General features: G+C 39.4%; 1 protein-coding gene across 1 annotated transcript in view; it reads right to left on the reverse strand.

Moving 5' to 3' along the window:
• The window catches only part of HECW2 (HECT, C2 and WW domain containing E3 ubiquitin protein ligase 2), a gene marked incomplete at its 5' end in the record, with an annotated part of 104,491 nt that extends 90,455 nt beyond the window's left edge, over nucleotides 1–14,036 (reverse strand). Inside the window, one exon of the mRNA XM_083864782.1 lies at nucleotides 13,745–14,036. Coding sequence (XP_083720908.1) covers nucleotides 13,745–14,036 — 292 coding nt within the window. The remainder of the gene's footprint in view (nucleotides 1–13,744) is intronic.
• Between the last annotated feature and the right edge of the window lie 2,924 nt (nucleotides 14,037–16,960).

Consider the following 16,960-nt stretch of genomic DNA (forward strand, 5'->3'; position numbering starts at 1 on the left):
CTGGACCTATTATGATGGCACAGATATCTGAATTTTCAGCAAAGTGGCATCCTTCAACATTGGGTGGAGAGAACTGACTCATCACTGAAAGGAGAGAAAGAAGAGCCTTTTGATTCCTCAACTTCACTTTTGATTGCACTTGATTATTGCTTACAGTTTCTGACATTGATCAAAATTCTTCTTAGCCTGTTCCAACCTTTTGACAGTAACAATATCAGCCAGCATTTCACTTTCAGTGTTCAAGTCCATTTCCAAAAATATTTTTTAAGGGAAAAAAATTCTTTACCAGTTTCAAGCAATTACTCACTACCTTTTAGAAAGTCTTCTAGTTTCTGAAACTTGTCACAAAATATTCTAGTCTGTGTCTCTGCAGCACACATCTCTTAAGGATCTTGTGGGATTTAATATTCCCTTAGCAGATGTTGTTTTTAAGTTTATCTTCAATATTACGAGTTGTTTAAGCGGGAATGCAAACTAGTCTATTGTCATTTGGCAGTAATAGGTTTCTTAGGGAATTTATTAGAAAGTCAGGGAGCTTCCTGCTTCAGAATACAGAAAATATTATTATTTTGACAATATCCTTTTGTCACGCTTCAGTGTCTTGGTAATTTAACCCAAATGTAAAAGTAACCAACAAAAAGAATAAATGATCCAAGAAACTGAGTTCATTATGAAGCCCAACAAACCTATAAAAAGCAAGTATCTTTTCTAAGCATTTCCTACTAATGTTACACCTGAAAGAAAATACTCTAAATGTTTCCAAAGACATACATTGTTCCAGTGAACATAGCCACAACTACTCAACGTAAATCCAAGAAGTGGGCAAGCAATATACAAAAACAACAAAAAAATATAACTATGGGTTTGAAAGTATATAAAACTGCAAACAAAAAAAAACATTCAGATTGGTTATATACCACGTAACCAACAGGTTTGTACAGTGAGCTGTAAAGCTTGCTAATATTTGTGAACCAAGTCACTGGGGCATAATTTTCAGCCAAGCTGTGGTTTCTGCATTTTTGCATAATTTTATATTGTGTGCCACTGATTACTTGCAAACACAGACTGCCCCATTTGGGGATCTGGCACTAGCATGCTGACACTGCAGAATTTAACAACACAATTAGGAAACACTGTAGTCACCAGGAGAACAGGTTCTTTGGATGAGCATATGACTGAAGTCTGACCCAGTTCACTTTTCAGAAGCACATCATGTTTTCCTCAGCCCTGTCCACCAAAACAGTATAGCGTGCTTATACACTGAATTAATCTTTAAGCAGACACAGGATAATCCAGAAATAGATCAGGAGCACAGCACATTCCAAATTTGCACATACACTTTCAAAGATGCTATTTTTGCCAGGTATACAGATGGAGGAAATATAATGTGCTCACTGCTGTCTCAGTGCCTGCACTCTTGCACTGTCCCTGACCTGATTCAGGTTCCCTTGGATTGCAGCCTGGGGCTTTGTTTGATAGATATTCAGAAGTCTTTAATTGGTTCTTTGCTGAGACCACCAAACCTATTTTGTCACAATGAGCCAGGAGTTTGTTCTGATGTTTTTAGCTACCTATTTTTGCTCATTTTCTTTATCACACTTGGGATATACCATCTCCTGTGCTCAAGCTGGAGCTGCAGACAGGTAGGTACACTGACCTGCCAGTCAATCTTGTGTCAAACATTGTTTTTCTCTCCTGCATTCCTGCCAAATCAATCAGTAATTTCTTCAGATTCTTCAACAGGGATGCTTCTATTGATGCAATGCTTTTGTTTGTTTTTTAATAAACCATGACTATCCTGTCCTTTTGCCTACACATACTGCTACTTCACTCCTAAAAGTTTTATTAAAAAGCTTATAGATCACAGTACCAAATTGCCATGGCCAACACTTATGCTGCAACAAGAAAAATGTAGCACAACCACAAATTACAGGCAACAATCACTGACGAAACCCACAAAACCAGAGCCAGAGCCCTACACCTTATTCTGTCTCCTTCCAGTGCAGTTGGATTTGTATTTTGTACCTGCTTTTATGCAACTCTCACTGTTTTGAGACACTTTTCACACCAACAGGGTCAACTCCTTTGCAGACGTTCCAGGCTTTCTCCTCTCTTTGTGGTGTGCATGCATCCAGATTTCCCTCGAGTGCCTGGCAGTGCATGTCACCTGTCTGGAGATGCACGTCAGCCCTGTTTAGAGACGTGGTGTTTATTGCCTGCATCAGGGACTTTCTGTGGAATGCACAAAGCAGGGCAAGCTGGCTTATTACTTGCTGCCTCAGAGTTCAAAGTTCAGATCCAGATGTGAAACTTCTTAAATATTAAGGGCCATCTGGTTTTACTTTTAGTTAGGCTCATCAGAGAGAAAATCCCAGATCATGGTGTTTGGTGCTGGCTTTCTCATTTCTGTCCCTGAGTTGCTGAGTAATCCTTGGGAAGCAAAGAAAATCCCAGATCCTGTGCCTACCTACTGCATAAGACAGATATGTTACTATAATGGTGTCCTCTTACTTATTTTTAATCTAACTATATAAGACTGCAGTCAGTTGCAAGCACAGTGACTCAGCAAAGCCCCAAGCAAGGAAACTCCCTGCTGGGATTCCTGCAACCCAAAGGGAACGTGGCCAGGCACTGGGCCTTTCCTCACAGAACAACCTCACCTGCTTTGGGCACCTGCAGGACTCTCAGGACACTCACAGCAAGGGCTCCTGGAACCAGAATGCAAATTGCTTGTGAGGAATAAAATAAGGATCATGGCATTTCACCTATGCAGCCTTCAGATTTCAGTGCTGTTTCATGAAAGCTTCATAGTCCTCAACTCAGCACCTTTACATTACCTCTATGAATTCACACTAAAGTTCAACAACACCCTTAATTCTGCATTAGAGAGCCTGCCTGTCACCTCCCTGCACCTCTCACACTTGACAATCTAGAAGCATGCCCCATATTCCTAAGAGGAAAGCTCAGGTGCTTGCTGGGGATATTTGTCTCCCAAACCCTTTTGGAACGTGCAGCACACATAACAGATTTTCATAGACTGTTAATTAGTATCCACAGAACTATCAAGGGCGTCTGTGATGTCGAACACAGTATCCTCTATTCAGTAAGCAATTTATTTCAGGAGGTTGACTCATTTCCTTAAAGCTTTTTGAGCTATCTGTTGTGACTGAAAAAAAATTCAGAAAATTTAGAAGTACTCAAGGAAATGAGCCAACACATCCTGGAAGAAATTCATCCAATATACACACACAATAAGATAAGTCAGTCTTGGATTTCTAAAGAAACGAGCAGGAAGGAGTTCTAAAAGAACCCGAAATATTTTCTGTGAAACACAACGTTTGTTTCCCATGCTCGTAACTCTCCTTACACCCACTTTAAAAGCAACATACTATGGCTAATCAGGAAGTGGTTTTCCTAAGTTTGTTTTCTCCCTGCAAAGACCCTGTGAAATAGTTCAGTGGAACTCCCCCATACTTAAATTAAAACCACTGCTGCTGTGTGCCTCATGAGAGCTTTCAGACCCTGGTGCTTACCCCTAGAGGCACAGAGTCCATGGTCAAACCATATATCCAAGGGAGTCTTTTCAGTGAGATGAGTAACACCACTGAATTACCTCACCACGGACTCATTACCTTCAGGCCTTTCCAGCACTGTATCAATGTCTCATGTCACTAGTAAATATTCTTGTCTATCAAATAAGCCACCTCAAAGTAACTGGTAAAGTTCCTGCTCTAGCTAAACAGAAGACAGTTTTCCTTTGAAATTTAAATGGAATTTTACGACAAAGTCTTGATTTACTACATTTAACTGCAGAGCAGTCCTAAGCATAAGGACATGATCTAAAAAATAGCATCTTATAACCTATTCTTCATCACATGACATGCAGTATATAGATGGAGAAGAGGGGAAAAGGAGGCTGGAAGATCACTCACAAATTTGCAATCTACTTCAGCTGAAGATAATATAGAGCTTCCAAGATAAATTAACTTCTGAGTAATGCAATGATAGCATAAACAGAGTTTTCAAGTAATAACCAGAAAAACTGCTAACTTGTCTTAAGCACCATCCTGTCACATTCAGAGTAATAGGAATGATTTTTTTTCCTCACACATTGCCAGATCATTTTTCTCACATTTAGGCTTTAGTAGTTTTGTTGTGCAATGGATGACTACTTCACAGTTAAGATTTACCTCTTCAACAAAAAGGATGCCAATATATTTATTTCTCATCTCAAATATTTAAGCTGATGTCATAAAGATGAGAGAAATTAAGCCAAACTGCCATAAGCCAAACTGCTTATGGCAAGTACTAAACAGCTCTGCAGATTAAAGTGGATGAGACCGAAGACAGAAGAAACACAAAGGTCATTTTGCAGTTCTTTAGATGCAGTATCATTTTAACCAGTGCCAAAAAGCATCATCAGAAGCCAAGAAAGGAGATAATGATTTTGCTTATTTAACTTTTTAGCATAAAATCTCTGAAATTAAAAAGCATTCTCTTGCATGGTGTTGACATGCAACAGCAAAAAATAACACAAAACCGTAGACTAATGAAGGCAAGGAAGTTTTATTAACTAGAGTAATTATCTTCAAAACATCTGCATATAATATTTCCATTATTTCTTCTCCGTTTCCAGGAGAGTGTTTTTAAAAAGCATTCATACCTGGGACTCTTCAAGAAACCAAGAGAACCTAGAATTGAATGCAACCAAAAACAAAGGCTCACCAACTCAGCTACTCCCAGCAATACAAGTAAACCCAGACAAAAATAATTGCAAACAGTGCAATCAGACTCACATTCCTTTTACAGCAGCCTACAAATCACATCCCATCACAGCCTCTCTACTGGGGTCACTGCTGGACATTGCAGCTGAGCAGGTCCAGGGGCAAACAATTGCCTGGAGTGTCCCTCCCACTGCTGGTTCCACACTCCTGCAGGTGAACCCCGCTGCTGTCCCTCAGCCCCTCTGAGGTGCTACACTGACCCAGAGCTGTTTGCATTCCTGGGAGAACAAATGCTCTGCCAGCTTAGCACTGCTCAGCCAGCACGGCACAATCATCTACTGTTCTTTCATCAATCTGAAACATAGAGATTTGTATTTAACTGCGTGAGCGGCTCAGTTCAATGTGCTGTAATGAGGACTGCTTTCCAAATCCCAAACCTTTTGTGATGGACTCAGATTAACGAAAGCACAACAAAAGCCACAGCTCCTCGCGTCCCTTGAGGCAGTGGCACTGATGTCGGGTGGGATGGCTGGGATTTCACTTCTGAACACAAGGCAGGGATATGTTTGGTTTGGGGTTTTCAAAGGGAACTGGACTTTTCACTCTATTGCTCAAATTTACAAGTTTAAGAATATGTCAAAAGAAGTGTTGTTGCCTGCACATTAAGTACCACCTCATTAATAACTCCTAAAAATCTTATTAATTGCTGACTTTAGTAGATTGCTGCATCCTTATTCAGTATCTGGGAAGCAACTGCCTGTCTGGAAGTCTACTAAATTTGAGAGATGCATCTATGTTGAGAATTTTGTCAGACTGAATTTTCCCCCAGCCTGCAGGCTACCATCTGCTGAACTATGTCATGCATGAAACTCTAGATACAAATTAAAATACAGTGAACATAGAAATATTTTTTTTTCTTTTTTAATGAGGTCATTACTGGATATTTATCTTGGTGACAACCAAATGTGCCTACTACTGCACTGTTATGTTCTTCTACACATATTTCATTTTATAAAGTCAAACCTATTAAGGCTTAACTAGCTTCATATACAAGAAAGTGCTTCCACATTTTATGGCAAAGATAAAACATTGATTAAAGTCCTGATTTTGCAAGGCATGGAATGCATTCAGTTCTTAGTTCTGTATATAGATGACACCTATTAGGTCCAAGCTTTCAGTTTTCACCTCCTGAAAATTATCCTCAAGTGTGACTTAAGTCATTCACATGAAGTACAATTTTGACCATCAGATAAAGTTTAAATTCTCAAGGAATGATGCATTTAATAGAGCATGAGAGTTCATACCATATCTGAACAGATATCTGTCTTGTTCCTCTTTGCCTTACTGCAGTACATGCAGAACAACTACCTTACCTTTATGGAAACTGTAGGTTCATTTTTTGCATTATCACACATTGGGAAATAAGGGATTAATTTATTCCCAGTCTTAGGGCAGGAATGACAAGGCCAATGAACCTACTAATTTTTATGAACTTCCAAGGACTACTGACACATTAGTGATCAGTGAGTTGAAACACAACGGAAGACTAAATGGTTTGATATTAACTCTGAATGACTGCTGCACAAAGGAGGCAGATCTCATGAAGAGAGTTTGAGCAGACCTGGAAACAAAGCTCAGGAGAGGATCTGCTTGCCTGAAAACTGGCTGCCCATTAGAGTGAGTGTGATGGAGTCCTGGCTGCTGCTGGGCAAGGAGACAGGAAACACGGCCAGTGCAGCCGTGCCCAGGTTCTGCTGTGCCCACAGGGTGAGTGCCAGCGAAGCACAGTCAGTGTCACTGCACAGCTCGAGCATCTTCACCCCAAACCAGAACCTCCCTCCTGCCAAAATGGCAAACCCTACAAGGGCTGTGGTACCACTCTGGCCCAGCTGAAAATTTTCCCGTACCAGAGGTTTCAGATCTGGCCATTCTCTGGGTCTTTTCTATCCTTCAAAATAGCATAAATTGCAAGATAAATCTTGATGAGCTTTGCTAGGCCTATCAAAATCAGTACTGGCACCTTCATTAACCTCCTCCAGTTATAATTTAAGAACCTGTGTATCCAATATCAGAATATATTAAAAAATTATATTAAACACATCTACCCATAAAGTGTTAGCTTCAAAGTCCTAATATGTTTGAGTCTCATCTTTCCATGTGCCACTGGCTTTACCCACAACAGTCACATCTTTAACATATTTAAGCTATTTAACACTCAGTTTATAACACATCTCCATTAATTCAGACTCTTGCAGAAACTGATAAATTCATGCAGATGCAGGAGCCAAGAACTTCATTAAAAACCTACACGAGGAATTCTAACACTATGCACATTGCAAAATTAATCCATAATCTATTTCTCACATTTAAAAAATCAATAGATGAATTTATGCAATTCTTTTTTCAATTTGGCTATCACCAACTTGGGATAACTGTTTTTCCAAATTACTTTGAAAATACTGTATGGTATGTTGATTTCATGCTAGAAAACAGCACTGGAAATGTCTTTAAAAAAAAACTAAAACCAACCTCCTTCAAACAAATTAAAATACAAGCTGACACAAGGCAGTTTCATGGCAAAAGGGAATATTACAAATCCAGAGGTCTGCATTGTTTTTCATTATCCAGTGTTTGTATTTGCCATCTTCCCATCTGCTAGAACAGTCACTTCAAAAAGGCAGGGTGGTGAGAACACCACTTTCTATCCAAAGGATTATAAATGTTGTCATGCCAAAACCTATTGCAGTGGAAAGATACTGACAACACAGCTGAAAATGTCCTCCCTGCAGCTACATTTGTCTGGTTTTCAGGTCAGGGCTATCTCAAAAACTGGAAAAAAAACCACAATTAACTGAAAAGTTGGGATATTCTGGCAAGACCTTTTTCTGTCACAGCTTGAATTTATATATCATTCTACGAGATCCTAGACTTTGGGGTTTTAGCAGGGAATTCATTATTTTCTTTTTAAAACAAATAAAATTTATCTATTTTAATGTAAAGACTATCTTTTCAGGCATCTGCTGCATGCAATGAAAAATACATAGAGAAAACACTTTCTATCCACATCTTCTAATTTTTTGCAGGAAGGAAATGGTATTATGTTGTCCATACACTGATTTTTGAACAAAGTTCACCAGCTCACAACTGAAAAAGAGAAAGTACCAAATTCCATGGTGAAAAAGGAGCTTTGTATGTGGGTCAGGACCTAGGAAGAACTGAAAGAACAAAATTGGAATGCAGTACCTGGAGGGAAGGCTTCTGAAGACCCTTGGTTTGTTACACTTTTTTTTTTTTAGACCACTGAAGCATATTTTAGGATACAGTTGTTATATTAGACTGCCTCCACTTTCATTATCCCACTCAAGAGGTGGCCTTTCCCTCAATATTACTAAGCCACCAGCAAATGAAATGATCAAGGCAGCTTTTTCCACCCACTGTGGCTGATGACCAACAGCACAATGCCAGTGTCCTGGAAGTCAAAGCCAGAGACTCTCATGGAGCCAGCTGGGGAAAGGCTCTTCCACACAGAAACTCAAGCCTGTGGTTTGCAGGCCTTAGCAGCAGCCAGAATGAGGAGTAACCACAAATTAATAGTTTTATGCCTAGCAACTAGTCAACAGACATGAACAGTACTGCTCATGCTTTAAAGTACAGAAAAGGAAAGAACAGAACAGGATGACAAAAAAAAAAATCAAGTGAATAATCAGAATTTTCTGGAAGATAATGAAGATACTACTTTGTATGTTTTCTATAATGCAAACCAAATAAATCTTCTAGAAATAAAGTATTTTAACGTTTTATAATCTCTTTGTCTAATGCGAGTCGCTATTTTAAGTGTACTAAAGGCAGTTTATGCCAAAGCTTTTTTCTTTTTTAATCCTGTCTGACCTGAAAAGGAGAAGCTCCAAACCCCATTACCCTAGGAAGCTTAGTATAAACCCAGAGCCTATCTAAATTGCCCTATATAACTTCACATGGGGGAGGGGGGCAAGACGGGCTGAGGGGGGTTTGTTTCTTTTTAGTTTTGTTTGGTTTTATAATGCTATTTTGGACCCATGATGTAGGTATAACAAAAAGCCAAGCAGCCTCTGTAAAGCAGCTAATGGAAACAAATACAATGACCTTTGATAGCCAGCATTTCAAATGTGCTAAGGATCTCTAGAATGAGGGCATGCATCTCATAAATAGGACTCTGTAAATTAGGACAAAAATAGGCCAACCTGGGCAATTTGGCCATGGGAGATAATCTATTTTAACCAGAAATAAGGTTTGCTTCTCTCTGCTGACTTTTTATTCCTTATTTTGTACTTCCTGTTTTCTTTTAATATGAGTCTTCATGACAACCCATAACATTTATCAAGATGCAACTTCCCTCAGCATTCCACAAGCAGTGGAGAATCCACCTGCTTATCCTTATGAGCAGCTCTCACCTTCCAAGGAAGTCCTGGAAGCCTGTTGTTATAATAACACAGTAGCAAGGAAACCGGGATCTCATAGCTCCTTCAAACTGAATATCCATTGATCTTCTTTGATTCTGACTGGGGCCAATATTTGGCACAGCTTTACTCACTACAGGATTCCAGAGCTTGACCACTCTTGCCATAGCAAGACGCAGATTCCTCATAAATAGAGGAAATAAAAAACAACCTCCAACATATTAAATACTGCTTGTAACAACAGTAATTTTTAAAACAGGCGTACACAAAGTAAAAGCTGGGTTGCCACTGAACAAGAAAACCTTATAGGTCTAAGAGGATGTCTGTTAAATTCTGCAGTCTTATACAACTTCAAAAGATGTGGTTTTCAGTCTAAATCCTAACTAAAAAATGAGAATTTTTGAGAAGAGGATTCTTCCTTCTCATGGGGACAGAAAGCCTGAAGTTTATCTGTACTTCTCAAAGTAAGCACAGGCCCAGTATCTCTACTAAAAAGCCCTCTCTTCAAATTTCATCATGTCTTGTCACTCTCAAGTGACAAACCCCAATATCAGTCCTGAAGAAAAAACGACAAGTCCATTCTAGGTGGAGCTTAAAGCTGAATCCAAACTGATAAACCTGCCTTTCAGGTTTGACAATTTCATGTTTCACGCAGCACTGCCCAAGTTACTCAGGAGAGCAAACAACATTTCTGCCTCGCACGCAGCCTCAGTGGGACACCCCTCTGTGCTTTCACAGCTGTGCTATCTGCACTCCCACACCTCTCACACAGAAAGCTGCTTTAACAACACTTGATGGGCAAGACTGTTCCAGAAGTGCTGTCCAGAAGACACTTTTAAAAGTTCAGCCAGTACCAATCCAGAAATAGCCAGGAAAAAGTACGTTTGCCTTCACAGAATACATCGTGTCCCTCACATACACTTTTCTGCTGGTAATCCTTAGGAAAACACTGGGAAAGAAGAAGAACGTGCACACAAAGCAGTCCCTCAGCGAGAAAACAGACCACGTTTCAACATGCACATTAATGAAACTGAGGAAGATACAAGTCTGGTACAAGTGAGCAAATTCACATATATATCTAAAAACATTCTTTAAAATATAAAATTCTAGAAAAACTGAGCATGACTATGTAGAATTTTTCAGTGAGGTTCAATTCATTGCATTTAAAAATGAAAGACCAAAAGTTTCTCTACAGGACTATCCTGTGAATTAATGTCTCATAAAATAAAGTCTTTTCTACAAAGTATTTGTTCATTTATGACTTCCTTTTTTTAATAAAATGACCAGAAATTCCCCCCCCCCACAATTCACACGCATTAAAAAAAAAAAAAAAATTAAAAAATCAGTCCTTCAGAATAAGATGATTCTGTGTTTCTCCCCTTGGGCTTTTCTCATTTAAAAAAAAAAGGTAACATTTCTTTTCATAACCATTTAGCAGGCCAAACACTTCACTGAAGTTGTACTGTACTAGGAAAAGCTTCATCTACTATTTCCTATTGCAAGCCAATCGTGACCTGCAAAGCACTAACAGGAGAGGCAGTGACTGATTACTGACAGTCCTGTGACCACCTGGACCAGTCCATGACTGAGTGAACGTGTGCAGCTCGTTCTGGTCAGCCTCTTATAAAGAAACTTCTATTAAGAATTTTGGTGGGACTCCTCATGAGCCACTGCAGTTCTAACCAAGCAATAAAACCACATTCAGAAGCACAGAACTGCCTTCTCTTTACAGAAAACTAATGAGAACATGCTAGTTGGGTAAATTAATGAATGAAGAGGCAAGACAGCTTCCAGTGTTCCATTTTCAATTCCTTTTATAATGGCTGTAACTCTACAAAACTTGAGCAGAAAATGTACCTGGATTGCTTCAGACCTTTGCCAAATCTCTCCGTACAAAGGCCCGAGCTCAGAATGATGCTCATTTTAGAATATTCACCTTCTCTTCACAGAATCAACAACCTCTTTTTCCCCTCAAAACACTGATCCAGATTGCATGACAAATAATTGAACAAGCAACATTTAAAAAAAAACAAGTCATAGGACTATGCTTTTGGGTTTTTAAACAAGAGCACAGTATTTGCCTTTTTCAGCTTCCAGCTCCTTAAAAAATGCTGCCTTACTAGAAGACATGAGGGAGTACTGGAGGTACAGCAGTAAGCTGGCAGAGCCCCAGTCCTGCCTTGGGTTAGTGACCACACACAATTCCTGGAGCCTGTGCCTAAAGAGAGACTTAAATGAAATAATTTTCATTTTAAACAAAGACCAGCATGGAAAACCTCAAGCAACTACATTAAATTTTAATAATATGTTTGAGAATGGAGCTTTTATTCTTAAAAATATTCACTGACTAGCAGGCCTCTCCTGAGAAAATAAGAAGTGTCCTCAACTTCCAAAGGACTAAGTGGAAACTGGAGGTACTTCACAACAATTATTAAAAAGGACTGAAAATGCTGGATTATACCTGTAGAATTTAACTTACCTTAAGTGTGGCTATAAAAGGCATGCAAATTAAAAGGGTTTTTTTAACACTTCAAAAGAGTTGATCAAAAACTTACATCAAAGATAGACAGGCATGCTATCAGACTGAGTGTGTCCTACCTCTGTTGTTAAAAAATGTGCAATTTCATCATTCAGAACAATGAAACCACAAGACTTAAAAGAAAGACTGCTCAGATCTATTTTAAATCAGTAACAAAACTCACACCACCATTCAGAGATTCCAAGTGGCAATGGAGACAAAAGCTTCTGGGCCTTCCACCATTTAACAGGAAAGCATTCACATACTCTGGTATTACATAGTGGTATAATGGGCGGTTAGGGTTAAGAAGGCATAAATTTGGGTGTTCCCTATAGGATTCTTATCCTGTGTTAACTTAGTATTGTTTTGTACTTTAGAGACTCAACAGACTGAAAGTAGAAATGTTTTTAATATGAAAATAAGAAAAAAATCACTTTCAGCCTATTAAGAACCAATAAGAATTTTACAGAGTTGCTGCATTTTAGCTTATTGAATATCAGTCCCGAAGTGCTATGAACCATAAAAAAACCCAGGAAAGATTGTTATACCTTTATGCAGATGGAGCTCTCGATGTATTTAAATTAGAATGTTTCAGTTCATTTAGCAGTCTGTGCATTTTGTAGCACAGATCATGCTTCAACTGCTAATGCTGTTGGGAATATCCATTCCTGTTTATTATGGAGACACTTCATTTAGGTGGCTTAAAAGTTAATGCACATCCACAGTTTGTTCCAGGAGAGACTGCAGCTTATGCAGCAACTCCAATAGAGCTTTTATAGCCAGGTATGCCCTGGAACAGCACAAGTTAATAATGTCTACTTTGTGGAACTATGGTAATGTTGGAAAAAAAATCAGACAAAAAAAAAAAAAGAGAACTAGAAACAGCATCTACACAGAATGTAACATTAAGTGATGCAGAGATGGAACATCTTGGGAAAAGGTGGCACAGCAAGTATCTCTCAAAAATCCTACTGAGGCCAGTTTCATTGCACTACACTTAGTCCCAACACAGATATAACTTCAGTGGTCAGAACTGTCTCCATCAGTTTCTGCTATAGCTGCTTCTGGCAGTTTGAAATGACCATTCTCTCTACCTGAGTAATTAGGTCCAGAGAAGCAGCACAGTTTTGGAACAAATGAACCCATCAGCCCCGCTTAGTGAGCACTGGTTAAATTCAGTGCACTGGACGAATTTAGTGCATGTGAAGTGATTCCTGAGAAGGCGACTAAACCCCATGGGCTGCTCCAGGTACCAGCTCCCTTCCTAGCAGGGACATCAAGGCTGTCCTTTGGACAGTTCCAAACCATACATGCAGCAGGGATGTTTGCATCCTTGATTAAACACAACACAGAGGAAAATCACAACCCAGATAGGTTACTGACCTTCTCAGCACCAACTGACCTACTGATCCACCCCTTTGGAGTCACATTATTTGCTAATGCACACACAACCCATAGGCCCTTGCATGCCAGCCTGGAGCTCTTTCCAGCTCCTCCTATCAAACAGCCTGAACAGCACAAAGAAACCTCACAGAAGAATCTCCGGAGAGGATTTCCTTCTACAAGAATTCCTCGTAAACAGAAATTTTCACTCCTTCAGAATTGATGCTATTTCAGTTCTACAAAATCAAAGACTTATACAAATTATAATGTTGCTTTTCATAAATGCTAAGAGGTTACTTGTTCAAGATAATGTATAAGCATTGGACTGTAAGTACATCAAGTTACACAATGAGTATGGTACTTCAAATTTTCCAGTCTGTAAGCCAGCCATCAGCAAAGGTGGAAACAGGAAATTGTATGCATATTTATTGTTTAGGAATAATGCATTTCATCTTCTAGCAGGTCATTGTGGACCCAGATCTACATTAATTAGAATCATGTATTACGTAGCTCACTTAACGGAGAAAAGCAAAGAGGAATCCAAGGCAATGCTCTGCAGTTGTACCTCAGCTTTATCTGTAGATTAATTCTGTAGTATGCCAGAACATATACCAGAAAAGAAAATATGAAGTGGAAAAATAGCAAGAAACACACAGAAATATTACAGCACAATTCTGACTTACCTATGTGATAAAGTCCTATCCAGTCAGTTGGATCTACTTCTTCCTTAATATCCCAGAAAATGATGAGGTTCTGAGACTGTCCCAAGGTGTACTCATACATGCTGGCTGTCAGACTGGACCTGCTATCCGAAGTGACTAAATCAGTGTCGCTGTTGGCACGCTGCAGGTTCATGTTCTCAGGCATGGTGCCCTGAGAGGCCAGGCTCTGCAGGTTCTCGGGGCTCAGCGTGTACCGCAGCTGCGGGTTGCGGCGGCGCACGAAGAGCAGGTGCTCTCGGGCTGAGCTGGCCATCTCTTCTCCACGGCTGGCAAGTCACGTAAAAAAGTTGTTGTTCAGAGATCTATCACAAAGAAGGAAAAAAAAAGTTTTAAGTGAGACAGGAGGTGATTCAGTCAGTCATTAAATGGAAAATATTAGTGCAAAAGTGTTCCCAGAGAAGCCTGAAACAGACCGAGTACAATCTTTTGCTTCATTGCTCTACCACTGCAAAGAACTGTGTCTGTACATTAAAAAAACCCCATGATTCACTTACAGCAAAATTCAGAGTTAGCCTTAACCACAAAATAACATAAGCCAGAAAACAGCAGAAAGCAAATCGTCCAAGGCAATCTATGAAGCAAGAACAGCCACCGTAACAAAGCTAATATAAGTCTGGTCTTAAGAGTGAAGTAGCCTTAAAAGCAAAGACATAATGAACTCATCTTCTACCATAAAAATCAAGGCAGTCCATGATGTTTATGGTAGTTTCAACAATACTGTCTATGCACTGTTTGATCAGCATGAGTTAAGTGATGAAGATAATAGTAAGGTTGGGCATATTTCAGTAGAAACCCAGATTGATGCTACTATAAAATCATCTTGTAAGGATTTCCTCTTATAAAGTACAAAGCATAGCTTCTGAGGTTCTCGTGTCAAACCATTGACTGAGGTACTTTAGACTATGGATATATATCCAATTAGTCCATTCATCTGTGCAGTCAAATTCTTTGTTGTCCTTCTCCATCCATTAGAAAACAGAGGCCTTAGAAATTCAAGGCAGTTGTCATTGACTGTTTTCCTCCAGCCTTGAGCAGACACTTCCCTGAAGTGTCTTCCCTGAAAGGGCCATGCCAATATCATCACAGCATATATTCAGAATCAGAACTTGCATTTATTGTCCATAGCTTCTAAATTATTGTCATTTGAAAATAAGCCCTCACATTACTCACAACTTGAGATAAACCATAACTAATTTTCAATTTTCTTTTCAATATTTCTGTGTATGGACTCTTCAAGGATATCAAAAAAATTTCTGCTGTTTTTCGGGTTCTCTTAAATGGGAGACGTTTTGAAACACTAAGAACTAACAAAGGGGGAAAATAAAGTCCGACTTATCCAGTTGTGTGCAGTGTATCATGCACTGTATGTGATTCAGCATCAAATAATGCAGAAAAGGAAGGAAACAAAAATTCAGTCCAATAATTCTACATATACAGAAGTGACATAGAGATGACCACATTTACTTCACAAAGTACATGACACAGTTTTTCCTGACATGAGGAATATTTTGGCTGCATACACATTTTATTTCTGGTGCTGGACGTCAGCAGGGTTCACTACCTCCTCTCTGCCATGCTCTGCCTCTGACATCAGGGTCAGTGACAAAAGGGAAACTTGGGTGAAAAGGGCCTCTTTAAATGAGAGTCAGGGAAGTTAGTATCTTGCTTCTCTATGCAAAGTTTTATTCACTAGATCTGAAAATCCCAGAGTGCTTTGAGACCAGAAAGGCTGGTCAGAAACAGCCACCATTTTCCCCACAAGCCAGTGAAACACAGAGGAATCAGCCCTGTGATGTGAGTGACTGCACACACTACATTTAAGTGTTAAATGTCACACTGACAGAGTTCTACCCCTGAATCAGAAAGTCTTGATTTGCTCCTGAGGCTGCTCACCACAGCAAGCAGCTCGTGCTCCTGCCTGGAAACCATGGCCCTCGGCACCAGGAGATCAGGCAGTATTAATTAAGAGACTGGCAGCTATTATGTTAATTTCTTCTGTCCCACAGCCACAGGTTTATGTATTTTTCAACTACTGCATGAGGTGGTTTTATGGCAGTAAAATCACTCCAAAATAAAGTGTTGTGCAGGCGGACTGCAGGTTAAAGACAAAGTTTTAACAGGAGGGATGAAGAAATTTCCTTCAGCTGCAGACACTTACGCTGTACCCGGGCAGCACTGGCATTTGTCGGAACATATTGAAAATTTATATGTGGCAGATGGACACACTCATCTATGGTTAAGGACACATGAGAATTAACTTGTACTAGCCAGGACTATGCCACAGTCTGAGAGATGAAAATAGCCCGAGAAAAACATTAACTCCTTTGCAACAGCCCATTTTCTTAAGTCCTAATGGCTATCACTCTGGTGAAACATATCAGTTTCTGAAAGTAAAGTAAACCACAAATCTAAACGCTGGGTAACTTGTTGGATCCTATTCATAATTCCAAGTGTGATCCAAACAAACCAAATAAAGAAACTGAAATCAATATACAACCAACAAGTTAAACTCACATGTAAATGAGCTCCTATTGCGGGTAAAAAAAAAAACTTTCAAAAATTCAGGACTCATAAACTTTTACAGCTTATCATTAAAAGAGGCTGTAAAGGGGCCCTCAAGTCAGACAGGACTCTGCTATGTAGTATCTCACAGTGAGATTAATTAAGTATATTTGTTAAGAGAGAAATACAACACTCATGTTGTAAAAGGGAAAAAGATGATTGCCATAGAACCCAAGCCATAACAAGTGATAGAAGGGCAAAAAGAGCCACTACAATTATTTGCAACCCAGAAAAGGGATGAAAACCTTACACAGTGCCTTCCTGCCTAGAAGAGAAATTAGTTCATTGGGTTAGCAATTCCTGATATCTGTCACTACTAACATAACTAACAGAACATTAACACATACATCCTACCATAGACTGAAAATAAGAATTATCCTCCCACCTTCAGTTCCTGCTAAGCACCACTGGAACAGCATGTGCACCCAGACTATGCTGTAAAGACAATGCCCAGGGTCAACTGGTGCACTTGCCCTGCCATGAAGGTTCAGCTCAGGCTGAACGAGATCAGAACAGTGATATCAATGAGTATCACACCAGGCTGGCCAGGCATATGATTTCATGAAGGCAAAGTGAAATGTTCATCCTGAATTAAAAGTATAAGAAAATATAGAC

The sequence above is a fragment of the Zosterops lateralis genome (assembly GCF_965231275.1).
Source record: "Zosterops lateralis genome assembly, chromosome: 7".
NCBI classification, from domain to species: domain Eukaryota; kingdom Metazoa; phylum Chordata; class Aves; order Passeriformes; family Zosteropidae; genus Zosterops; species Zosterops lateralis.